The 26,013-nt window shown below is 42.3% G+C and overlaps 1 protein-coding gene across 1 annotated transcript; it reads left to right on the top strand.

Annotated features, from left to right (window-relative positions):
• Window positions 1–150: 150 nt before the first annotated feature.
• Window positions 151–25,734, top strand: LOC139465056 (glycylpeptide N-tetradecanoyltransferase 2-like). Its single transcript, XM_071246753.1, has 13 exons — window positions 151–261; window positions 4,302–4,560; window positions 6,266–6,407; window positions 7,744–7,868; window positions 8,969–9,060; window positions 13,629–13,745; window positions 14,236–14,406; window positions 15,292–15,400; window positions 18,115–18,186; window positions 19,202–19,300; window positions 20,473–20,637; window positions 21,095–21,232; window positions 23,977–25,734. The coding sequence occupies exons 1-13, from the start codon at window positions 161–163 to the stop codon at window positions 23,995–23,997; spliced, it is 1,611 nt and encodes a 536-aa protein (XP_071102854.1). The 5' UTR covers window positions 151–160; the 3' UTR covers window positions 23,998–25,734.
• The last annotated feature ends 279 nt before the right edge of the window (window positions 25,735–26,013 follow it).

Here is a 26,013-nt window from a genome sequence, read left to right as displayed (position 1 = left end):
ATTTATTTTAATTTCATAAATGATCAAATAAAAAATTCTTATCATAATAGCAGAGATAAAATTTTGCTAAATAACGCCATTTTAGGATAACAATACAATATATGGAAGTTTTGGATTTAATTCAAATATATATTCACTCCGAAGCTTCAAGGAGGCGAACATGGCGGATGCAGATTCTTTGCACGACATGAGTTCAGACTTGGACCAGGATCCAAGCGCCGTTGAGGGCGATATCGAAGATGATGAAGTCGGAGACGAAAGGTTTATATTGTCTTAATTTATATATTCCCCTTTGAGCCGAGTTTCGTGATTTGACTGCATTTGCAAATGTCAGAAATTGATGAAACACGAAGCGTGCAGAGACACATGTTTGATAGATCCAATTTGCTGTGTAATACTAATGGACCCTTTCTTTAGCTGTTATACAACACATCAGTTTATTGAGTTGATAAGAAATCCGTAATGTATATTCAATAACAGGATATTCCTGTTAAGAGTTGCACATGTATTTCAGAGTGGACATTTATTTTGGACGATATGACCATAAGGGGCCCAATTTAAGAAATAAATCTAAATCTGGACCTATATTAGGCCTATACAATTTTATACTTGAAATGCATTTGGTTAAACTTGAAGATAACCACATCAGGTGCATGAGAATTGTCACTATGTGAACTCACGACAAGATGATACTCCATTGAAAAATACATTGCCCAAATCAGTTAGCATGATCAGAAGTAGTTCACTTTGTATATACCCATTAAGAAAATTAACAGCAGTACTGCACGTTAACAAGCACACTTTTTCAGATTTCAAATCGCCAACGCCCGACCTACCCTAACCCCAAACACAAATAACCCTAATGATCGAAGAGGTATATGCATGATCTGTGACGAGAGAGCCACAGTTGGCAGCCCGAGCCAATTAGCGCTAGTAAGCTGTGCCTGGTAAACTGCATTATTACCAAATTAACAATACACTGTATGTACATGCCAGTTTAAGATGAAAAAGGGAACCTACGTTGTGGCATCCTGCAGCCTAGGCCATGTTTGTGCCTGATGTGGTAGCATCAATGGGCATAACACTATTAGTCCTATCATCCGTGGGTATTTCGGGTAAGACTATACATACTATAAGTCACCAGCAACCTATAATGGTGTAATAGGTGACTATATGGATCGGGAGGTCAAGCTTAGTCGATTGCATGTCATGATATCCCAGTTGCTTAGATCAATGCTCATGATGTCAATCACAGAATGTCTGTCCCATACTCAATTATTTACCGACCCCTGTCATAGCCATGATAGCAGGAATGTTGTTTTTTAAAAGAATCTTTTTTTTTCCTGTATCCCTGTTACATATGTGTCTCTGTAGCCAGGGAACTACAGAGCTAAACATTAGAAAATAAAAAAAAACAACCAAAAACATGTAGCACTTTAAACCAAGATACAGGTTGTCTTTTTTTTGGTTTGTTTTCCTAAACACATACATATATGTCTCAGTCTCTCCTAGTAAACATGCTAAATATAAAGATGTAGGGTTGTATCTTGTATTTAAAAGGCCATGATACGATATGTATCTCAGTACACTGATCATGATAGGCCAGAATTACAATACAAATGCCATAAACTGAAATACTTGTCAGGGTTAGAACTACACTCAAAAGTATTACTAGCCCAGGTAAAGATAAGCTGCCCTTGTAATGTTATAACAATAGGGAATTTGAGAAATTTGTATGAGCCATCAAAAATTTGTCCTGGCCCCAAGCTAGTGGGCTTGTGTTAATTTTTAACCCTACTTGTGTATTTCAGTCTAAATTCAGGTCCGTGAAAAAATGGTTTCTTCCCTGTTAAACGAGTCCATTACAAAAAGGGAATCCAAAATGACCACAAACAGCTGATTTGTAGGACACAAGTGTCTTTAAAGCTGTAATTTATCCGATATTTAGATAGGGCTTTTCTTTCGTTACGTTAAAAAAATATATATTGTGTCATGTATTATGATACAGGTCTGTATGTATGATGTATCACATCCAAGGACACATATCCATGTGCATCTGAGTTTCCGTATTTGTTTCATCCTCAGCTTAAAGGCCAATCCCTTACCATGCTTACTGCTGTTGTGAGCAAAAACATGCCAATACAGCAATGTATATCAAATGAACATGATGAAGATAGGAAGTAATTGAGTACAATTCCCTGTTAACATGGTTACATATTAAGACACCTTATCACATTAAATATTTATCGGTCTCAAGTCAGGTAAATCTAAGCTCCCTATATCCTTTTATTGTTCTTCATCAGCTGTTCATATGTGTTCATAAACTCAAAATATTCATGCTTCCATTGCAGCTCAGTAACAGTGATGAAATGTAATGATTAATCAGTCAGCCCTAAATTCAGTGATGAGTGTCATGAAAGAATATGGTTACATACTTAGATGTCCATTATCCTGATTCTGTGTCTAGGTTTGTCAGCACCATGCCTGTGCTCTTTGGTTTCATCAAAGTGGTAAACCTCTGAGGCTTTGCGTTTTCCTCTCACATCATGCTGACTTGCTGTTATATAACTGACATATATTATTGAAAGTGGCACAATCTTACTCACTACCATAAATTGAAGTATTTCTTAGGGCTGGAATGGGTAACTTGGGTACTCGGGGCGGGTGGGTCCTGAGTAGGACCCGGGTACCCACAAGACTACACGGACCCGTTGTTAGTCACGCGATATGTTGTTTAATGACCAAAATTATCTAAAACTCTATGGTTACACTACAAGTCACTAATGTTCCCATTTCTTTCTGACTATGCACCCATTACTTCTGACTTGTATATGTTTGAATAAAGATAAAACTTCATTCAGTAAACTTTAGTGTATGCATGACCTGATCGTTTTATCATTGTTTATACATGCATCTGAATACATTTTGCGAGGGAAACTTTTCCCATCAGACAGTTTGTCTCTCTTGAGACCTGCAGCAGGTACCCAGGTAGGGTCGGGTAATAGGGGGTTGGGTACCCGGGTAGTACATTTGGACATGTCCCAGCCCTAGTATTATCATATTTCTTTCAAACAAACTTGTGTTCTGTTGTCATGGTTATCGCTGCTCATCCTAGATTAGTGAAAGTCTGGGTCACATTATTATCTCATCAAATCTGGTTATCACACATCTCTGAAATGAGCTGTTTACAACTTTCTAGTTCAGAAATTACCTACAAGCTGCAAGGAAGAAAAGATGCACGACTTTACTGTATAATGTTTCAAAGTTAATCAATGTTACATCATGCCAGAAGGGTGGCACTGGTGGCACAGTCATTTATGGCTTCGCAATTCGCTGTACAAAGTTGTGTCCCTTGGGCATGCCAGAAACCTATGATCGTGGGTTAGAATCACAGTTCACCCCGATTATGTTTCTAGGTCTGTCAGCATCATACTGCATCCGTTTGCTCGTGGGTTTCAGCAAAATGATAAACGTTTGAGACTTGCATCACTTCAGGCCTTCCTGCCACATTAAGCTGACATGCTGTGATAATAACTGGAAAACTGTTCAAAGCAGAGTTAAACCTCACCCACTAACTCATGCAAGACCTATTATACAGATTTCCATGCTGTATGGATGTTATTCTTACAAGCCAATGTCTTTTACCCAAGAAGATTGGAAAACTGGGGGTTTCTTAGGATCAGCCAAGTTATTTTATCCCATAAAGTCACATAGGCAGGACCCGTGAATATACAGGTTAGAATAGGTCTTCAGCACCCCATGCTTGCCCTAAAGTAAAAGAAGGAGAGTAACGGGAACTGGTGATCAGTCTCGCTAACTTTGTTGAGGCATGTAATCATATCCCATTTGTGTGGATCGATGTTCATTATGTCAGTCTGTCACTGCCATGCCAGGTTTGATGTAGGTTTTGAAATGTAGTGTTGATCATGTTGATGGCACATCGAGCATGTTGTATGATGAGCGTATGATTCCTGCATTATGTTAAACCCTGCATTTATCAGAAAGTATTTTGTAATAAACTTTACAGCGTCTGATGCACAGAGGTCATTATTGGATGTTGCTCACCTAGATTACGATTGGTGTTGTGGTCTAGAGGTTAAAGCATTAGCTCGTCATGCTGAAGGCAGGGTTTGATTCCCTTCATGGGTACAATGTGTGAAGCCCATTTCTGATGTCCCTGTCGGGATATTGCTGGAATATTGCTAAAAGTGGAGTAAAACCATACTCACTCACTCACCTAGATAACCCTTGTCCAGTAGACTACAGGCATTGTCAACTTAACATCCTTTCAATTGTTTCAGTCAGGACAGTGCGATGCGCAAGAAGAGCAAGAAGAGGAAGAAAAAGCCACGAGACATCGAGCGATCCAGTGGAGACTCTGACAGCCAGGTGATCAATGACGAGGAATATGATGGCAAGATTAAGCTGGTGGAGGGGACGACTGACCAGTCGCAGTCAGGCATGGAGGCAGATTCGGAGAGCCAGGGACCACGGGAGAAGAAGAGGGAGAGCCCCAAAAACAAACACTTGGTGTCAGAAGATGCCCCAGAGGAGGGCCAGGTAACAGAAAAACACCTCAATAATCCTTTCTTTCCTGTAGCTATAGGAATTGTAAGACCTATCCCCATGGTGTACTGGGGACCTAGTCTGTCCAGGAATCCCCATTGGTGTCATGGGGACCTATTCTGTCCAGGCATCCCCATGGGGTCATGGGGACCTATTTTGTCCAGGAGTCCCCATGGGGTCATGGGGACCTATTTTGTTCAGGAGTCCCCATGGGGTACTGGGGACCTATTCTGTCCAGGCTTCCCCATGGGGTCATTGGGACCTATTTTGTCCAGGCATCCCCATGGAGTACTGGGGACCTAGTCTGTCCAGGGATCCCCATGGGGTCATGGGGACCTATTTTGTCCAGGGATCCCCATGGGGTCATGGGGACCTATTTTGTCCAGGCATCCAAATGGGGTACTGTGGACCTAGTCTGTCCAGGCATCCCCATGGGGTCATGGGGACCTATTTTGTCCAGGAGTCCCCATTGGTGTCATGGGGACCTATTCTGTCCAGGCATCCCCATGGGGTCATGGGGACCTATTTTGTCCAAGAGTCCCCATGGGGTACTGGGGACCTATTCTGTCCAGGCTTCCCCATGGTGTCATGGGGACCTATTTTGTCCAGGCTTCCCCATGGAGTACTGGGGACCTATTTTGTCCAGGCATCCCCATGGGGTCATGGGGACCTATTTTGTCCAGGCATCCCCATGGGGTCATGGGGACCTAGTCTGTCCAGGCATCCCCATGGGGTACTGGGGACCTAGTCTGTCCAGGCATCCCCATGGGTTCATGGGGACCTAGTCTGTCCAGGCATCCCCATGGGGTCATGGGGACCTAGTCTGTCCAGGCATCCCCATGGGGTACTGGGGACCTAGTCTGTCCAGGCATCCCCATGGGGTACTGGGGACCTAGTCTGTCCAGGCATCCCCTTGGGGTCATGGGGACCTAGTCTGTCCAGGCATCCCCATGGGGTCAAGGGGACCTAGTCTGTCCAGGCATCCCCATGGGGTACTGGGGACCTAATCTGTCCAGGCATCCCCTTGGCGTCATGGGGACCTAGTCTGTCCAGGCATCCCCATGGGGTCATGGGGACCTAGTCAGTCCAGGCATCCCCTTGGGGTCATGGGGACCTAGTCTGTCCAGGCATCCCCATGGGGTCATGGGGACCTAGTCTGTCCAGGCATCCCCTTGGGGTCTTGGGGACCTAGTCTGTCCAGGCATCCCCTTGGGGTCATGGGGACCTAGTCTGTCCAGGCATCCCCATGGGGTACTGGGGACCTAGTCTGTCCAGGCATCCCCATGGGGTACTGGGGACCTAATCTGTCCAGGCATCCCCTTGGCGTCATGGGGAGCTAGTCTGTCCAGGCATCCCCATGGGGTCATGGGGACCTAGTCTGTTCAGGCATCCCCATGGGGTCATGGGGACCTAGTCTGTCCAGGCATCCCCTTGGGGTCATGGGGACCTAGTCTGTCCAGGCATCCCCATGGGGTCATGGGGACCTAGTCTGTCCAGGCATCCCCTTGGGGTCTTGGGGACCTAGTCTGTCCAGGCATCCCTTTGGGGTCATGGGGACCTATTCTGTCCAGGCATCCCCATGGGGTACTGGGGACCTATTCTGTCCAGGAATCCTCATTGGGAACTATTTGAAAAAGGAAATAAGAACTCCTTTATAATGTCGTGTCTAAATACTCCAGTGTGTTTCTGTGTGTTCCAGAGTAACCTGCCAATGGCGGGTCTGCAGCAGATCCAGAAAGCAGTGGAGTTCCTCACACTCCAGCAAGGTGCCCCCAAGAGCATCGAGGAGGCCAAGAAGAAGAAATTCCATTTCTGGGAAACTCAACCTGTACCAAAATTTGGTGAGAAGAAATTCTTTTGATGTGTTCTGAACAAATGCTAAAGTTCAAGATTAAAATTAAATGTTTTTGTAGTTATGAACAATTGAACCCCCTGCATGATCTGCGAGAATAAATATTGGATTGTAACACATGTAACCATGGTAACGTGTAACTACATAAGCAGTAGTATTTACTTTTACCTTTGTTTTGGATTCATTTGATAAACATGTCACTGACTTGGGAGTATTATGTCCAGGCATAATCAGAACGAAACCTTGTGCTTTTCTTAACACTGTACACCATCTTCCCAAGGCAAGGGAGTTAACTGACTGTAAAAGTCCACCAAGGGCCATTACAAGTTATGTCCCTTTTATGTCCCTCCTATTGACCAATCAGATTCCACCTCTTGTGTCACTAACAAAATGGCATCGCCCAGTGAAGATAATCAGATCGATAATCAAGATCTATATTGTAATAAAACAGGTCCGACATCACAAAGTGCATCAAATCATGTGAGGATCTTGATTAAAAACATGAAAAGATTTTGAAAATATCTGTTGTCACCAAGTTAGTGATACACTATGCTTTGCATGGCATTTTACGAACTGGATGTCTATTTCGTTACACAATTTTGTTTTTAGTCCAGGCAAAATATCCAAACTCCAAAATTCTGGTGAAAACTGGACTTTTATAGTCAGATGAATGGTACACCTTATGTTGCCTTTCAATTTGTTGGGATTTAATTGAATTAGACCATTTTCATACAAAGTAAATGTTTTGAGTTACCCCTTTGGTAAATACATGAGAGCAGTCCATGATATGCACACTATAAAAAAGGTCAGTGCTTCAGTAAGGTATTTTTTTACAGAGTTATGGCCCTTGCTCAGTGTTTTTCAACTTGGTGCATGGTTTCTGTAATGGGGACAAGTTTTCTCAGAAACTACTGAAGCTACAAGAATGAAAGTTTGCATGATACTTGTCAAGACTGAGTTCGAAAATTGGCCCCGTCAATTAATTGTTTACAGAGTTACAGCATTTGTGCAATGGGGGCAAGTTTTCTCAGAAACAACTGAAGTAACCTTGTGTAAGAGATACTTATCAAGACTGAATTATTTTTTACGAAGAAAGGACCTTTTGTGTGCATTAATTTAACATTTAATCTTTTTTTCTGATGGCAAAAAGCGTCCAAGTGCCCATCTCTTCTTAAGGCTTTATGGTGCTCTTTTTTATAGTTTTTGTTCACTACTATATTATCAAACAAACTTCTAATGTGCCTCATGGCGGGGTATAGTGATAACGCTGTTTTCTTGTTGAATAAAGGTTTGTGTCTGAAGTTTAACGCTTGTTTATTTTTCAGATGAGAAAATCACTGCTAATGAAGAAATTGAAGCCGACAAGCCAACGGGAGAGATAAGACAAGAGAGCTACTCTCTACCTCAGGGCTTTCAGTGGGACACACTTGACATAAGCAATCCTCTCATTGTAAGTGCCACATAAATCTATGTGAATTACATATTTCCCATCTGCAGGTAAATTTAAATCTCTGACTATTTGTATTTTATGCTGTTAGCTAACAGTGGCCAGTAGGTATGTAATAAAAGTGACAAAACCCACCTGTTTGGATGCCATAAATCAGAGACGGACGGGAGAGTAGTTGGAGAATAACCAATGAGCAATTAGGAATTATATGTCTCAAATGAATTAGTTCGGAGAGTTGGCGAGAAACTTTAAACAGTGACAGGGACGAATAATTTGTCGTTCTGAGTTGAGAGTAGGTAATTCTTAATGTTACCCAGTTCTTGTGAAAATGCTGTAGAATGTGGTTCCTGATCGCATGTAGAGGCACCAGCTCAGCTACTCTATTTTTGGAAGGACGTCAAATAAATCGTCATAAACAGAGGACGACATTATCTTCAATTATATGACGTGTCAGTCACGTTGTAAACAATGGAACAATTGTTATAACATGTATAATGCTCAGAGAGGATTGACTGCTTCTGTGTAGTGGTAGAGCGTCTGCCTGGAGAACCAAGAAACGTTAAAAGATGGTACTGGTTGTTACCCTGCTTGGTGCTCGGCATTAACGGGTAAAAAAAGGACTGGTCATCTCTGAGTCAGTATACTGTGTCTGAGTGGAGTATTCATGTTAAAGTGCTGCATGGCATCTCAGTGGGCTAGCACCCTAAAATCAGCATTATTACAAGAGCACAGACACACAGACACACAGACACACAAACACACACACATAGATATAAGTACAAGAATCTTGAACGCGGCAGTACACCCCATTTCACCTCACCTCAGTGAGAATTACTGAAAATAGTTCAACCTATATCCATGCCCTTAAGGGTAATGTATCCCAATTCACTCGTTCACTTACTCTTACTGTTATAGGTGTCAGTTTCTAACTGTATTATGTGGACCTTGGTTTGTCTGATCTTAACAAGTAAACATGGTAAAAGATCTGATTGTACCGAGATGTATTAGTGATAGCTTGTTCATGTCAGCTAGGATCTCCAGCAACAGGAATAAATGACACAGTGAGTCTGACCTGCTTGTACCTAGAACTTGATCTGTTTCAGTTGAAAGAGCTGTATACACTCCTGAATGAAAATTATGTCGAAGACGATGACAACATGTTCAGATTTGATTACTCTCCAGAATTTCTTCAGTGGTAAGTTTTAGTTTGAATGTTCTCTTTGACAATAAGGCTTAAAAAAATAAAAGAATTGGTTCTCAGGCAATGTCTTTTGAAAATATAGTGCGGGTGGGCAGGCGGTGTCTTTTTTGTTGTTGTTGATTAACTAGTATGTAACCAATAAACATGATAAACAGTTGTATAATCAATAAACAATTGTGTACAATCAACCTGGGAAAGGGCTTCCCTACATATATGTATTCCTTGATAGTAAAATACTGGAATACAGTATTTGACCACCTTTGAGGATTTTTAATTATTATGTTTTAGTCTGTTTTCAGTCGTACAATTGGATATCTCATACCTCTAGTCGCACGTTAAAAGGAAGCCAGAAGCTGGAATGTAAACAATAAACTTGTTTCCGTCCGATTGCGCACGCACCTCCCGATGACATGTCACAAATCTCTCAGCGCCTCTGAGCTGGTCGCTCGAGAAGGACTTTCGCGATAGACTGCTAGTTTGTATTCTACTAGTACTTATCGTGTGTCTACAGTTGTTGTTCTAATACAGTAATAATAATATGTCTTACCTGTAGACTCCTGGAATGTAATCCTTGGTAATCCATTGTTTGTGTTCAACACATGTTTCACTGTTTCACTTGATTATACACGTGGCAACATGTCGGGCCTTTGTGCCTCGTGTCAACGAAAACTGTCTGAAGTAGATCCTCACAAGTATTGTCCTTCCTGCATAAATAAGGACGGGTTTTCAACGTGTTTGTGGAATAAACGTTGTAAAGAATGTGAGCAATTGTCTTCTATCAACTTTAACATGTATCTTTGTGCGTTGGCGAAGCGGGCTACTGACCAGCGCTACAAGCAGAGGAGGTCATAGGGTGGATCCTTGGACTCTGAACCCTCTACATCTGGCCCTGGGGGTGGCGCGTCGGACACACCCAAGAAATCAGTTGATAAAGACCCGCCTCAGTCAACTTATGTTTTCGACAAGACACGCGACCGTTCGTCTGCTGATGATACTACCCGCACGACTGATCTTCGTCAATCGGTTGATCGAGAGCATCACTCAGCTACCCTCGTTACGACGGGACCGGGTGGTGACGAGGACCGCAAGGGGACTACGGACCCCAGTCGGTCCGTCTCTCGTCCTAGCAACAACGATAGGAACGTCGTGCGGGTCGACAGTGACCACAGATCCCTCTCTAGAAGTCGTTCCCGTTCACGGGACGACAGGTCGAGGGCCTCGTCGAGAGACAGTAAACGACACGAAGACGTTCATCGCCTTCGTGGTCGTCGTGAGTTCGTTTCGTAGCCCTCGCCCCCACGGGGACGTGCGACTCTCTCGAAGTGAGTTTTTGGGAGATCAGCGTCGTAGAGCTGATGACCGATCGACACCCTCGTCTCACTTTCCTATCGACCCGACTTTGATAGCCCAGATCACGGCGGCGGTACTCGCCTCGACGGCATCGACCAAGAAGGATTCGACTTTGTCTGAGGTCCATGGACCATCGACCAGTACACCAGTTCCTTCATCTATGCCTACACCATCGACGTCGACGATGGATTGTGACGAGAGACCTCCTAGGCCTCCCAAAGACATTGAGTTGTTTGCTTGGCTATCTAACTTTCTGCCTGAGTTATCGAATGATGCCGACAAACCGACGCGTGCTGGCTTTAAGCTCGGTGATACGCCGCAGTCTCTTCAGTTTTCACCTCCCGATGTCTTCAGGGCCATGGCTCACGATATGGATCAGAACTTTGCCTCTGCTCTGTCGGGACAGAGTTTCAGCAAGCTGCCTGGTCGATCTAGTTACCCGATCTATGGCATGCCGTTTTCGTCACCCATGAGTAGGGACTTTGATTGGGGGCTACTCTTCAAGACACCAGCGCCCTCCAAGATTCTAGTAGAAGACAGGCATTTGGAATCCATGGACACTGCTGTTCGTCACCAGCTACAACCGCTTGCGATGCTGTCGACAGCGATCGAGGCCCTCTCAGTGTACTTTGAGGAGAAAGACCCCCAGGACGAGGACGAAAGGACGGTGCCATCAATCCTCACCTGTCTGCAACGGTGGTCCTCGGACGTCCTCGCCCAGTCACGATATGTGTCATGGTTACATCGCCTGCACTGAACTACCTGATCGTCATGGGAGGACACTCTTACGGGCCAGTGGTCATCGCAACAGATGTTTGACGTCGTACCAACGACGTTCTGGACAAGTACTCCAAGGAAGCCGAGCGTGACATCATCATTTCAGCTTCACACAACCTGTCCAGATGGCCACCGGTTTCGAACGCCCCACGACGACGTTACCGAAACGAGAATGTGCAACAGGCCTTTCGTAGGGACGCGCCTCGACAGCCGTCCCGCGAGAGAGATGTGGACAGAAAAGGTCGCCAGGTCTCCTTTTCCAAGTATCCCAGGAGGGGACAGAGCCGGCTGGGGCAGAAGTGAGGACCCTTAGACATGGGCGTACGCGCCCATCTCATCCCGGGGGCCAAGAATGTGATAAACGACGCCCTGTCGGGACCGTCTCCCACGGAGTGGATGATCCGTCTGTCAGCTTTTCATCTGCTGACAGATCGACTCTGGTTGCCCCAAGTAGATCTCTTCGCAGATTACAATAAAAACTGTACGCATTCTTCTGTTTTTTTGTTGCATGCAGTACTTCGGCTGTTTTATTATGGTTATTCGGTGTATGCATCGTCTTCCCATACTGCTCGTATTTTTTAGTTACCTTGTATACTGCGAGTTGCTCTGTAACTAAATTATGCGCCGACCACACTTCGATCGCAATTCAACTGACGTGTGCAGTTGTCCTGTTGCATCGATAATTAGTAGTGTGTCGAAGAGCATTAACCATGCTATTTTTCGTTACCTTAGATACGACGAGTCATTTCTGTAACTAAATTATGCGCCGACCACACTTCGATGGCAATTCAACTGACGTGTGCAGTTGTCCTGTCGCATCAAGACTTACTTGTGGGTCGAAGAGCATTAAACATGCTGTTTTAATTACCTTGGATACGACGAGTCGTTCTGAAACTAAATTATATGCCGTCCACACTTCGAGCGCAATTCAACTGTCGTGTGCAGTTGTCCCATCGCATCGATAGTTACTTGTGGGTCGAAGAGCATTAAACATGCTGTTTTAGTTACCTTGTATACTGCGAGTTGCTCTGTAACTAAACTATACGTCGACCACTTCGATCGCAGTTCAACTGACGCGTGCAGTTGTCCTGTCGCATCTATAATTAGTTGTGTGTCTATGAGCATTAACCATGCTGTGCGTTCGTGATAAACAATTTGTCTTGTCCGTGCATTTGGTAGAATGTTCTGTTGTCACTACAGGGGTGAGGAACTTGGTACATTTGATGTGAAAGAGGTCACTTCCTGATTACTTTCCCGACCCTCCTTCCAGTGTTACGTCAAATTCTATTGGTCTGTTTTCAGTCGTACGTTCCCACCCAGCCATCCCCACTGGGAAGTAATCCAGTCCAGTCCTGCTTGATGGCTTATTCTTCGAGATTTGTGACATGTCATCGGGAGTTGCGTGCGCAATCGGACGGAAACAAGTTTATTGTTTACATTCCAGCTTCTGGCTTCCTTTTAACGTGCGACTAGAGGTATGAGATACCCAATTGTACGACTGAAAACAGACCAATAAAACATCGTTTTTAATCTGAAAATTTTTTTTTTTTAAAATGGAAATAAAAACGAAATGTGCAGCAAACTTAATGATGATACAGGCGGTGCCTGAGAACCAAGTATATTTTAATTTTTTTAGCCTAACACAGACAATAGTTGGAATTCTTAGTTGTTTATGTTTGTGGATTTGTTTCACATTAAGCGGTACTCGGTCTTGATTTCATGCACGTCAATGCTGTTGTTACTGTACCACTCAAAAGAAGTTAAAGAACATCAGATTTTTTCACATGACTACTATGAAACACGCTTATCTTCTTATATCTCCTGTGGTATCTCCTTCGGCATGCGACTTTGTTTGAAATATGCCTCTGTTCACCCAGCAGTGAAAGGTTACTCGGTAGGATGTGATGTAGGATGAGATGGCAATGTGACTGTTAACCTTCTTATACCAAGCAAGCACGCATTTATACTCCCAAGGGAGCTGAGAATGAAAATTGAGCATGGTATCCAGCTTGTAAAAGTGGCATTATAATCATCTGGTAATACAGCAGAATTAATGAGTGAGTTGTGTTAACGCAGCTTTTAACAGTGTTCCAGTTATATCACGGCTTATCAGCTTAATGTGGGAGGAAAGCCCGAAGTGATGCAGGTCTCAGACGTTTTTCCTCTTCGGTGAAACCCATGAGCATGGGTATGGTGCTGACAAACCTAAAAACATAATTGGGGTGAACCATGAATCGAACCCACAATCATAGGTTTCTGACGTGCCCAAGGGACACACATCGAATTGCGGCGCCTCAGACGACTGGCCCATCCGTGCCCCCCCGAATTAATGAAACTACATACACATGATGTATTGGGACATACCTGTCTGTCAGTAGACAGCTAAACTGGTTTCGGTTGAGAATCTGTGATTAGAAGCTATCTGTCGTTTGCAGGGCTCTGCAGCCTCCAGGCTGGATCAAGGACTGGCACTGTGGTGTGAGGGTCACGAAAAGTGGCAAACTTGTTGGCTTCATAAGTGCTGTTCCTGCTCACATCAAAATATATGAAAGGTTTGTATGATTAGAAATTAAACTTCATCAAGAGATTTTTCATTTCACTATGCAATTGGTTCTAACATTTTGTTAAAGTAATAATAACCCCTGTTCTTATCAGGTTAGTTATTGCAAATCTTTGTATTACTTTTTGTTATTGGATAGTGGATGTACTCAGTGTACACACCAGTGAAGTCAATTCTTATAAATACATTAAGTAAACAATAATAACTTCAATGACTGCTTATTTAATCATTAACAGAAAAGGTTGTAGACAGCAGTTCAAAAAGTAACACCATTTACGCAATAATGCAACACATTCCCCATCCACTCTTTTATCAGCCAATCAGGCAACAGTAATCTGCAAGTGTGCATGGACTTCTTTAGGGTTATGGAAACAAATGCACAAAAGATTGCTTGGAAAGCCAATCAGATGTCACTTGTGCCTTATACCGACAATTGTTTTATGAATATTCATTTACTCTCACGTGTCTTTCTCTCTTTGTAGGAGAAAGAAAATGGTAGAAATAAATTTCCTGTGTGTGCATAAAAAGTTAAGATCCAAGCGTGTTGCCCCAGTGCTGATCCGAGAGATCACGAGACGGGTGCATCAACAAGGGTTGTTCCAGGCAGTGTACACAGCCGGCGTGGTCCTACCCAAACCTGTAACGTCTTGTAGGTGAGTCCGCCCAATCCCCATGCCTCTATGCTCAAAAGCATATGACTCAGTTACCCTGTGTATTTTGTCTCCATTCTGTTATGATAAAACCTGTGAAGATTCAGGTTAGAATACTTTCATAAAGGTGACTATGCTTGTCGTAGGAGGTGACTTACAGGATCGGGTGGTCAGGCTCTCCGACTTTGTTGATGCATGTCATAATATCCCAATTGCATAGGTTAATGCCCATGATATCAATCATTGGTTTGTCCGGTCCAGACTCGTTTCTTTACAGACCGTCGCATATAGCTGGAATATTGCTGAGTGCAGTGTTAACAGCAAACAAACAAATGTTATGATAAATACCCCTGACCCATTCAGTTCTAGAGAGCTTCATTCAGGAAGTGTTATTGTGGTCTCATGCTCTCGGATTAGTTACCTCACACAGAAAATCTCAACCGCATGGGTCTAATTTGAGTTGACAGCTAGTTTGAGCATGACCTATTTCAAAATCACTCAAAGGGAAGCTGTGATGACAAATGGGTCGAGGGTATTTAGTTAACAGATATGATATCCTGGATTATTGAGGATGAAAAGTGTTGGGATCAGTTCAAATGTTTCTTGTCAGATATGGAAAACCACACCCATGCTAAACGTAATGTTCAGAAAGAAAACAACACAAGTCCTTGGAACATGACGTAAATGTTATGAAAGTGTAGCACAAGGAGCCAGACCCAACACAATTGGCTTCTGTTGTGTATGTTATCTTGTTTTACCAGTGATGGTGATACAGTTCATTTTCAGACAATTTTCAGATTTTTGAAAGTGAAAAGGTACATATTTAGATTGGACTATATATGCATTATTACACATCCTTTGTATGACTGGTGCTGTTTTTGTTTCTAGGTATTGGCATAGATCACTAAATCCACGGAAACTAATTGAAGTGAAGTTTTCTCATCTTAGCCGTCATATGACTATGCAAAGAACACTAAAGCTGTACAAATTACCAGAGGTGAGGGGTACCACAATACCATGTATACATACATGCTTCATTACTGTGTGGGGTATCACAACACCATGTATACATACATGCTTCATTACTGTGAGGGGTACCACAACACCATGTATACATACATGCTTCATTACTGTGAGGGGTATCACAACACCATGTATACATACATGCTTCATTACTGTGAGGGGTATCACAACACCATGTATACATACATGCTTCATTACTGTGTGGGGTACCACAACACCATGTATACATACATGCTTCATTACTAAGTGGGGTATCACAATACCATGTATACATACATGCTTCATTACTAAGTGGGGTATCACAACACCATGTATACATACATGCTTCATTACTGTGTGGGGTGTCACAACACCATGTATACATACATGCTTCATTACTGTGTGGGGCATCACAACACCATGTATACATACATGCTTCATTACTGTGTGGGGCATCACAATACCATGTATACATACATGCTTCATTACTAAGTGGGGTATCACAACACCATGTATACATACATGCTTCATTACTGTGTGGGGCATCACAATACCATGTATACATACATGCTTCATTACTGTGTGGGGCATCACAACACCATGTATACATACATGCTTCATTACTGTGTGGGGCATCACAATACCATGTATACATACATGCTTCATTACTGTGTGGGGTATCACAACACCATGTATACATACATGCTTCATTACTGTGTGGGGCATCACAATACCATGTATACATACATGCTTCATTACTGTGTGGGGTATCACAACACCATGTATACATACATGCTTCATTACTGTGTGGGGTGTCACAACACCATGTATACATACATGCTTCATTACTGTGTGGGGTATCACAACACCATGTATACATACATGCTTCATTACTGTGTGGGGTACCACAACACCATGTATACATACATGCTTCATTACTGTGTGGGGCATCACAATACCATGTATACATACATGCTTCATTACTAAGTGGGGTGTCACAACACCATGTATACATATATGCTTCATTACTGTGTGGGGTATCACAACACCATGTATACATACATGCTTCATTACTGTGTGGGGTGTCACAACACCATGTATACATACATGCTTCATTACTGTGTGGGGTGTCACAACACCATGTATACATACATGCTTCATTACTGTGTGGGGTGTCACAACACCATGTATACATACATGCTTCATTACTGTGTGGGGTGTCACAACACCATGTATACATATATGCTTCATTACTGTGTGGGGTATCACAACACCATGTATACATACATGCTTCATTACTGTGTGGGGTGTCACAACACCATGTATACATACATGCTTCATTACTGTGTGGGGTGTCACAACACCATGTATACATACATGCTTCATTACTGTGAGGGGTATCACAACACCATGTATATATATATGCTTCATTACTGTGTGGGGTATCACAACACCATGTATACATACATGCTTCATTACTGTGAGGGGTATCACAACACCATGTATATATACATGCATCATTACTGTGTGGGGTATCACAACACCATGTATACATACATGCTTCATTACTGTGTGGGGCATCACAACACCATGTATACATACATGCTTCATTACTGTGTGGGGTGTCACAACACCATGTATACATACATGCTTCATTACTGTGTGGGGCGTCACAACACCATGTATACATACATGCTTCATTAATGTGTGGGGTATCACAACACCATGTATACATACATGCTTCATTACTGTGTGGGGTGTCACAACACCATGTATACATACATGCTTCATTACTGTGTGGGGTATCACAACACCATGTATATATACATGCATCATTACTGTGTGGGGTATCACAACACCATGTATACATACATGCTTCATTACTGTGTGGGGTGTCACAACACCATGTATACATACATGCTTCATTACTGTGTGGGGTGTCACAACACCATGTATACATACATGCTTCATTACTGTGTGGGGTGTCACAACACCATGTATACATACATGCTTCATTACTGTGTGGGGTATCACAACACCATGTATACATACATGCTTCATTACTGTGTGGGGTATCACAACACCATGTATACATACATGCTTCATTACTGTGTGGGGTGTCACAACACCATGTATACATACATGCTTCATTACTGTGTGGGGTATCACAACACCATGTATACATACATGCTTCATTACTGTGTGGGGTATCACAACACCATGTATACATACATGCTTCATTACTGTGTGGGGTGTCACAACACCATGTATACATACATGCTTCATTACTGTGTGGGGTGTCACAATATGAAGTCCACATGCTGAAGTAGAGAAAGGTGGCCCAGTTGTGTAAGGTGCCATTTATCTAAGGAGCCACTGTCCTCTGTGCAAAGTTGCCTCCCTTGGGCAAGCCAGAAACCTATTATCATGAGTTCAAATGCTGGTTTCGCCTTAATAATGTTTAAGGTTTGTCAGCAAATATCAGACGACAGATGAATAGCTTGAATATTGCTGACTGCAACACCAACAGTTACAAGTCTGAGGAAATGGATCAGCACCACTCTGGCACTGTATTGACTGAACTGTCCTTACACCTAAGTTATAAATGAGTATTATGCTAGCTTTATATATCTTTTAAAGAGGGTTTGGTGTTTGGAAGAAAATGTTTTCGGGAATAATGTTTTCAATAAATGTCTTTTCTGCTTGCAGTCCACAAAGACTCCGGGCTTTCGGCCATTCACGCCAGCGGATGTCCCTGAAGCATACAAATTGTTAGCATCGGTGAGGACACAGTAAACAGAGGAGAACTGTCAATTCTCGGTGTATTTCGCTATTGAAATTCTGCAATCTCTTTAAATTCAGATACCTTACTCAAATTTGATACCTCTCCCCATTAAGATCTAACAGATCCTCTATAACACATTAGCAAGTCCAGTCCGGTAGATATCTTTGCCTGACCTATCATTTTGAAGGAACAGTGTTTTTTGAGCCAATGAGCTATCTGCTTGTTAAGATGCATTGCTCTCATAGTGGTCTGGAAGCCTTAGATAGCACTTTACAGAAAGGTTGACTAATGTTAGGAGAAATGAAACCGCAGCTAAAAGGAATTCTAATCTCATTGATTTTAAGATCCAACTGAAATGAAGGGTGTTAAATATCCATAACATGCTGCATAGATTCTTTTCAAACTTGGTGAATCCTGTTTATACCTATATGTTTGTCAGGTCTAGAAGACAGAGTTCTTTGCTAGCTTGAACCCAAACTTTGTGATGCCACCTTCGTGATGCTGATATACTGATTAGAAAGTCACCTGATTTCACCTTCTATAAAGTGTTTGTTTATACAGATCTTAGTGGAGACAGGTAGCCAATCACAGTAAAAGATCTTATTTTAATGGGTCTACTAAAATTGAGTTCAGGCAGGCAGGCAGGCCAGGTGTCATATATAACTTACATGGGTATTGGATGTCAGATCAAGATCTTCACAGTCTCCTAACTGTGATTGTAGGACATTGTACTGGAGTAACATTAATACTCTGCAGAACAAGATATGGGTATTAGGTGGTCACAATGGTAAGTCAGTAATGGCCTGACAGTAATATGCTGTTTAACATTACACTTTGCCGGCCAAAGAGTTTGGCTAACTATTGTTGAATACAACTTTCAAAACCCCACAATTGGGCAGTAAGAACACTTTCAAAAAGATCTTTTTTATCCTTTGTACAAGTGTTGAAAGATCTGAGTAGTGTATTATGACATCATCAAAGCTAACCACATGTTCTCTGTTCTCTTTGCAGTACCTAGACACGTTTGATTTGTCCCCTAATTTTAGTGAAGAAGAATTTAGACATTGGTTCATTCCCAGGAATGGAATAGTTGATAGCTATGTTGTAGAAGTAAGTATGATTCACTGTTTCCTCTTTATGCTAGAAGTAGTATAGTTTTGTAACCATTATTTTATTGGTGTTATTGACTTTTCACTTACTTCCATGTGGTTAAAGTGTTCACTTGTCACGCAAAAATCCAAGGTTCGAATACAGATGTGGGTTCAATGTGTGAAGCTCATTTCTGGTGTCCACTGCTGTGATATTGCTGGAATATTGTTAAAAGCAGCGTAAAACCATGCTCGCTCTCTCACTCCCTCCCTCACTCCCTCACTCACTCACTCACTCACTCACTCATTCACTCCATGTGGTACCAGTGTTCAGGATCTATGACATGCGAGTGTCACCGTACTGTGATAGCTTGAATCATTGCTCCTGTGTTTCTCTGCTTTGCCCAGTCCAGACTCAACTGTATCTTTACTCCTCAAGGAGCACCTGGTCAAAGTTTCGACTCCCTCGAATGAATTCATGGTGGAAGCAGCTTTATATTTACCTGGTACTCTCTCACTTATTATGTGTATAATTTCACTGACCTGTGGTGTGGTTAGTCCAGACTCAACTGTATCTTTACTCCTCAAGGAGCACCTGGTCAAAGTTTCGACTCCCTCAGATGAATTCATGGTCGAAGCAGCTTTATATTTACCTGGTACTCTCTCACTTATTATGTGTATAATTTCACTGACCTGTGGTGTGGTTAGTCCAGACTCAACTGTATCTATACTACTCAAGGAGCACCTGGTCAAAGTTTCGACTCCCTCAGATGAATTCATGGTCGAAGCAGCTTTATATTTACCTGGTACTCTCTCACTTATTATGTGTATAATTTCACTGTCCTGTGGTGTGGTTAGTCCAGACTCAACTGTATCTATACTACTCAAGGAGCACCTGGTCAAAGTTTCGACTCCCTCAGATGAATTCATGGTCAAAGCAGCTTTATATTTACCTGGTACTCTCTCACTTATTATGTGTATAATTTCACTGACCTATGGTGTGGTTAGTCCAGACTCAACTGTATCTATACTACTCAAGGAGCACCTGGTCTAAGTTTCGACTCCCTCAGATGAATTCATGGTCGAAGCAGCTTTATATTTACCTGGTACTCTCTCACTTATTATGTGTATAATTTCACTGACCTGTGGTGTGGTTAGTGAGGACTTGTCTGATTGTTGTTGTGCCTGGCGCAGGTTGATGGGACAGTGACAGACTTTGTGAGTTTCTACACGCTGCCCTCCACTGTGATGCACCATCCCCAGCACAAGTCCCTCAAGGCAGCGTACTCCTTCTACAACGTGGCCCACAAGACGCCCTGGGTCGATCTCATGCAGGACGCTCTTATAGTAGCAAAAAATGTAAGTCACTTACTTGCCACTCAGTCATAACGGAGGAATGGTAACATGTTTTGGTATTGTCATCGTTTTACTTTACTAGCTTTATTAGTGTAGGACCAGAATATGTCACCAGGACTTTTGACTTTTGTTCAATACAGAATAATTGTTTCTGTCACTTCTTCTAGATATACAAATTGTTTAGAGACCCAACAATATCTGAAATACACAACACAATAATTCCCAGAACATCCATTGAACAATTTTCATTGTGTAAAGCCGTCGAAAATTTTTTAATGTTTTGAGATCTCGTTACCACTCCATCCAAGACTTCATCAGAAGCAAAACTATGTAGCTTTTGGTTGCACATTGTACACAGAAAAGGTAGCATTTTTCCTCAAAACCTGAATCCCAGAATGTGGGATGAATATTAAAAATATGAAAGTTGACTGGATGTGCTCAGTCTGTGTTTTGACTGCAGGTGGGCTTCGATGTGTTCAATGCCCTGGATCTAATGGACAACAAGGAGTTCCTCGAGAAGCTGAAGTTCGGGATCGGTGACGGCAATCTTCAGTATTACCTGTATAACTGGAAGTGCCCTGCGATGGACACGAGGCGGGTCAGTAGCGTCACTGCCTTTGGTGTACCTCTGTGGTGATAGGGGTGGTCATCTGTTGGCTGGAAAGCCATGCCCTTGCGTGTCATGGTACCCAGTGGTGTTCATCATTGTGTGTTATGTGCTTGTGGGTTTCACCAAAGTGAAGAAGTGCATCAGTTCGGGCTTTCCTCCCACATTAAGCTGACATGTCTTGATATAACTGGAATGCTGTTAAAAGTGTCGTTAAACCCAACTCGCTCACTTGGTACCCAGTGGTGTTTATCATTGTGTTTCTTGGTACCCAGTGGTGTTCATCATTGTGTCATGGTACCCAGTGGTGTTCATCATTGTGTCATGGTACCCAGTGGTGTTCATCATTGTGTCATGGTATCCAGTGGTGTTCATCATTGTGTCATGGCACCCAGTGGTGTTCATCATTGTGTCATGTAACCCAGCGTTGTTCATCATTGTGTCATGATATCCAGTGGTGTTAATCACTGTGTGTCATGGTATCCAGTGGTGTTGTCATTGTGTGTCATGGTACCCAGTGTTGTTCATCATTGTGTGTCATGTTATCCAGTGGTGTTAATCACTGTGTGTCATGGTATCCAGTGGTGTTCATCATTGTGTGTCATGGTATCCAGTGGTGTTCATCATTGTGTGTCATGTTATCCAGTGGTGTTCATCATTGGTCATTGTACCCAGTGGTGTTCATCATTGTGTGTCATGTTATCCAGTGGTGTTCATCATTGTGTGTCATGTTATCCAGTGGTGTTCATCATTGTGTGTCATGGTATCCAGTGGTGTTCATCATCGTGTGTCATGTTATCCAGTGGTGTTCATCATTGGTCATTGTACCCAGTGGTGTTCATCATTGTGTGTCATGTAACCCAGCGTTGTTCATCATTGTGTCATGTTATCCAGTGGTGTTAATCACTGTGTGTCATGGTATCCAGTGGTGTTAATCACTGTGTGTCATGGTATCCAGTGGTGTTCATCATTGTGTCATGGTACCCAGTAGTGTTCATCATTGTGTGTCATGTTATCCAGTGGTGTTCATCACTGTGTGTCATTGTATCCAGTGTTGTTCATCATTGTGTGTCATGGTATCCAGTGGTGTTCATGACTGTGTGTCATGGTATCCAGTGGTGTTCATCATTGTGTGTCATGGTATCCAGTGGTGTTCATCATTGTGTGTCATGGTACCCAGTGGTGTTCATCATTGTGTCATGGTACCCAGTGGTGTTCATCATTGTGTCATGGTATCCAGTGGTGTTCATCATTGTGTCATGGCACCCAGTGGTGTTCATCATTGTGTCATGTAACCCAGCGTTGTTCATCATTGTGTCATGTTATCCAGTGGTGTTAATCACTGTGTGTCATGGTATCCAGTGGTGTTAATCACTGTGTGTCATGGTATCCAGTGGTGTTCATCATTGTGTCATGGTACCCAGTGTTGTTCATCATTGTGTGTCATGTTATCCAGTGGTGTTCATCACTGTGTGTCATTGTATCCAGTGTTGTTCATCATTGTGTGTCATGGTATCCAGTGGTGTTCATGACTGTGTGTCATGGTATCCAGTGGTGTTCATCATTGTGTGTCATGGTATCCAGTGGTGTTCATGACTGTGTGTCATGGTATCCAGTGGTGTTCATCACTGTGTGTCATGGCATCCAGTGGTGTTCATCATTGTGTGTCATGGTACCCAGTGGTTTGCATCACTGTGTGTCATTGTATCCAGTGGTGTTCATCATTGTGTGTCATGGTATCCAGTGGTGTTCATGACTGTGTGTCATGGTATCCAGTGGTGTTCATCACTGTGTGTCATGGCATCCAGTGGTGTTCATCATTGTGTGTCATGGTACCTAGTGGTTTGCATCACTGTGTGTCATGGTATCCAGTGGTGTTCATCATTGTGTGTCATGGTACCCAGTGGTGTTCATCATTGTGTGTCATGGTACCCAGTGGTGTTCATCATTGTGTGTCATGTTATCCAGTGGTGTTCATCATTGGTCATTGTACCCAGTGGTGTTCATCATTGTGTGTCATGGTATCCAGTGGTGTTCATCATTGTGTGTCATGGTATCCAGTGGTGTTCATCACTGTGTGTCATGGTTTCCAGTGGTGTTCATCATTGTGTGTCATGGTACCCAGTAGTGTTCATCATTGTGTGTCATTGTATACATTGATGTTCATCATTGTGTGTCATGGTACCAAGTGGTGTTCATCACTGTGTGTCATGGTTTCCAGTGGTGTTCATCATTGTGTCATGGTATCCAGTGGTGTCCATCATTGTGTGCCATGGTATCCAGTAGTGTTCATCATTGTGTGTCATGGTACCAAGTAGTGTTCATCACTGTGTGTCATGGTACCCAGTAGTGTTCATCATTGTGTGTCATTGTATCCAGTGATGTTCATCATTGTGTGTCATGGTACCAAGTGGTGTTCATCATTGTGTGTCATTGTATACATTGATGTTCATCATTGTGTGTCATGGTACCAAGTGGTGTTCATCACTGTGTGTCATGGTACCCGATGTCATGGTATCCGATGTCATGGTATAATGTGTGTCATTATCTGAGAGTGTAGTTGGTTGATTTCTATCCCTGGTCTCATGGTACCCAGTGGTGTTAATCACTTCACACACCATAAACACTGACTGCTCATTGCTGGGCGTGTCCCCTATACATCATTGCCATCTTTGTGGGCCATGCAGCTGTGATATTGCAATCCATAGCGTTAACCCCTCTGTCTTTGTTAACAGGTAGGCCTGGTGCTGCAGTGAGTCCGGTGTTTAACGAGGGATGATTGGGACACAGTGTATGCTGCCTTGGCAGCCTCGTTATCATCCAGTAAGCAGCGACATGACCACTAGGTCGCGCTGCTTGCCAGCTTCTCATGTGATAGTGCTCTCCTCGCTTATCTCCCCTTGGCCATGTTGTATTCATCAACAAAGACGCTTCCATTCTTGGAGACCGGATGCTTGACCAGATTCTTGGATTCATGTTAATATCAGACTACTGATAGTGACTTGATCAGGATTGATAAGACTTTGAACAGATTATGTAGCTACTACTTGCAAAAAAAAAGTTCTGATTTTGTATACTTGGTTATTACCATCTAGCCACAATATTCATCATCATCGTCGTCAACATCATCCACAACAAGCACCGCCATTAGGAACACTACCCCACGAGATTGACCATGAAAACCTTTGCTGTAATTTCATAGAACTCTTTAGTTTGTTCTTATTTTAGTATTTTCATACTAAAGCAATGCATTTCTATAATTTCTACTACACGGCACTGATTCACTCAATCAGTGCAGGGGATCTACTATAATCAAATGTCACCCTGTAACTTGGAACTAGTCTTTTCCTAAGCTGTTTTGATTGCAGAATTTGAGGTGCAAATTTGTTTATAGTTTTGCTATAATCTATGTGATACACCAACTGTGTGAATGTTTAAACTATCTCTATTGAGATACAAATGGTGAGAATAGATGAATTTGTTGTGAAGTTGTGAAAAACAATGACAAGTGATCATGTATGTTCTGATCTACCTAAATTCATCACTTCAACGGTCATATTAATTATGCAAACTAGGTTTGTAAGATTCAAGTTGTTATTCTGCTAGATAATCAAGTAACTCCAGTCATTAACCAGCTGGAGAGTGAACTGTTTTCCCACAGATACCGGTAACACCCCTTTATATGTACAGCTGATATTTATGTCCAAATGTTACAACTAGCAACACAAGAATGTGTTTGTGTTTGAGAGTATTAAGGAGCATATATAATGCTTATTATATACATTGTGCAGATCAAAACCCTGATTGTGTTACTCCTGAATCAGAATAAAGTGAAGAGTAAATTGTTCTCATAATTATTGTTCTTTACAGGAAGAAAAGTTGTTTTTTTAGGAAGGAACGTTATCTTGGTTTTTACATCGGTTTGAAGTCATAATGAACAGTTATGGTTGTGACATCACAATGGAATCGTCTGTCCAACATTAGTAGGGTCAAATGTATGTAGCATTATGCAAGAGCATATACATCCAGCACGTAACCACTTAATGCCACGACCTACTTCCCAAATATAGTGAGCAAAGTTCAAATATATAAATTATTGGGAACATTCTTGCAAACATTCCCTGTGCCAGTTTATGTTGCTTACAGAATTTATGTAGCCTCTGCAAAATTTGACAAGGCACAAAGGTGCTTGCATTTAACAGTTGCTGAGAAACTGTACAAGGAATAAAGACTGTACCAAGAAACTGATACGTCACGCACGTTTATGAATTATATGGTGGTCTGATTGCTCTAGCAGCGTGTCTGAAGGGTGCACACATGCGTTACCATGGCAGTGACCGATGGTCAGTCCGGCCCACTAATGCATGGAGTCTGCACATCTAAGTCACTGCTACTGAGGAATCGAGATTAGTTTTTATCTAGCTATAACTTGTGTATAATATTCTCCAACACTGTTAATGTGTGTCATTAATATTAAATGTTTTGTAAACATACTGATACGTGTTGTTATTTTCTCATGTGATTTTGAAACTGACATACTCTACAATACTGAAGATTTATAAGAACCATTGATATAAGAACCATTGCATTATATTGAAGATTGATGTGCTTCACCGAAGATATACTGTGATCTTATCAATATATTGATAACTGACAGTGTAAATTATGTTGATAAGGACTATGTTGCAGATTGATTGCAGGTGTCTGAGGAAAGAGTAATCTTTATTTTACACAACCACAAGTCAAGACATTTTTAGTTTTTTTATTTCCCA

The sequence above is a fragment of the Haliotis cracherodii genome, unplaced genomic scaffold, assembly GCF_022045235.1.
Source record: "Haliotis cracherodii isolate W230 unplaced genomic scaffold, xgHalCrac1.p SCAF_17, whole genome shotgun sequence".
Taxonomy (NCBI): Eukaryota; Metazoa; Mollusca; class Gastropoda; order Lepetellida; family Haliotidae; genus Haliotis; species Haliotis cracherodii.
This window is presented reverse-complemented; position numbering and strand designations above follow the sequence as displayed.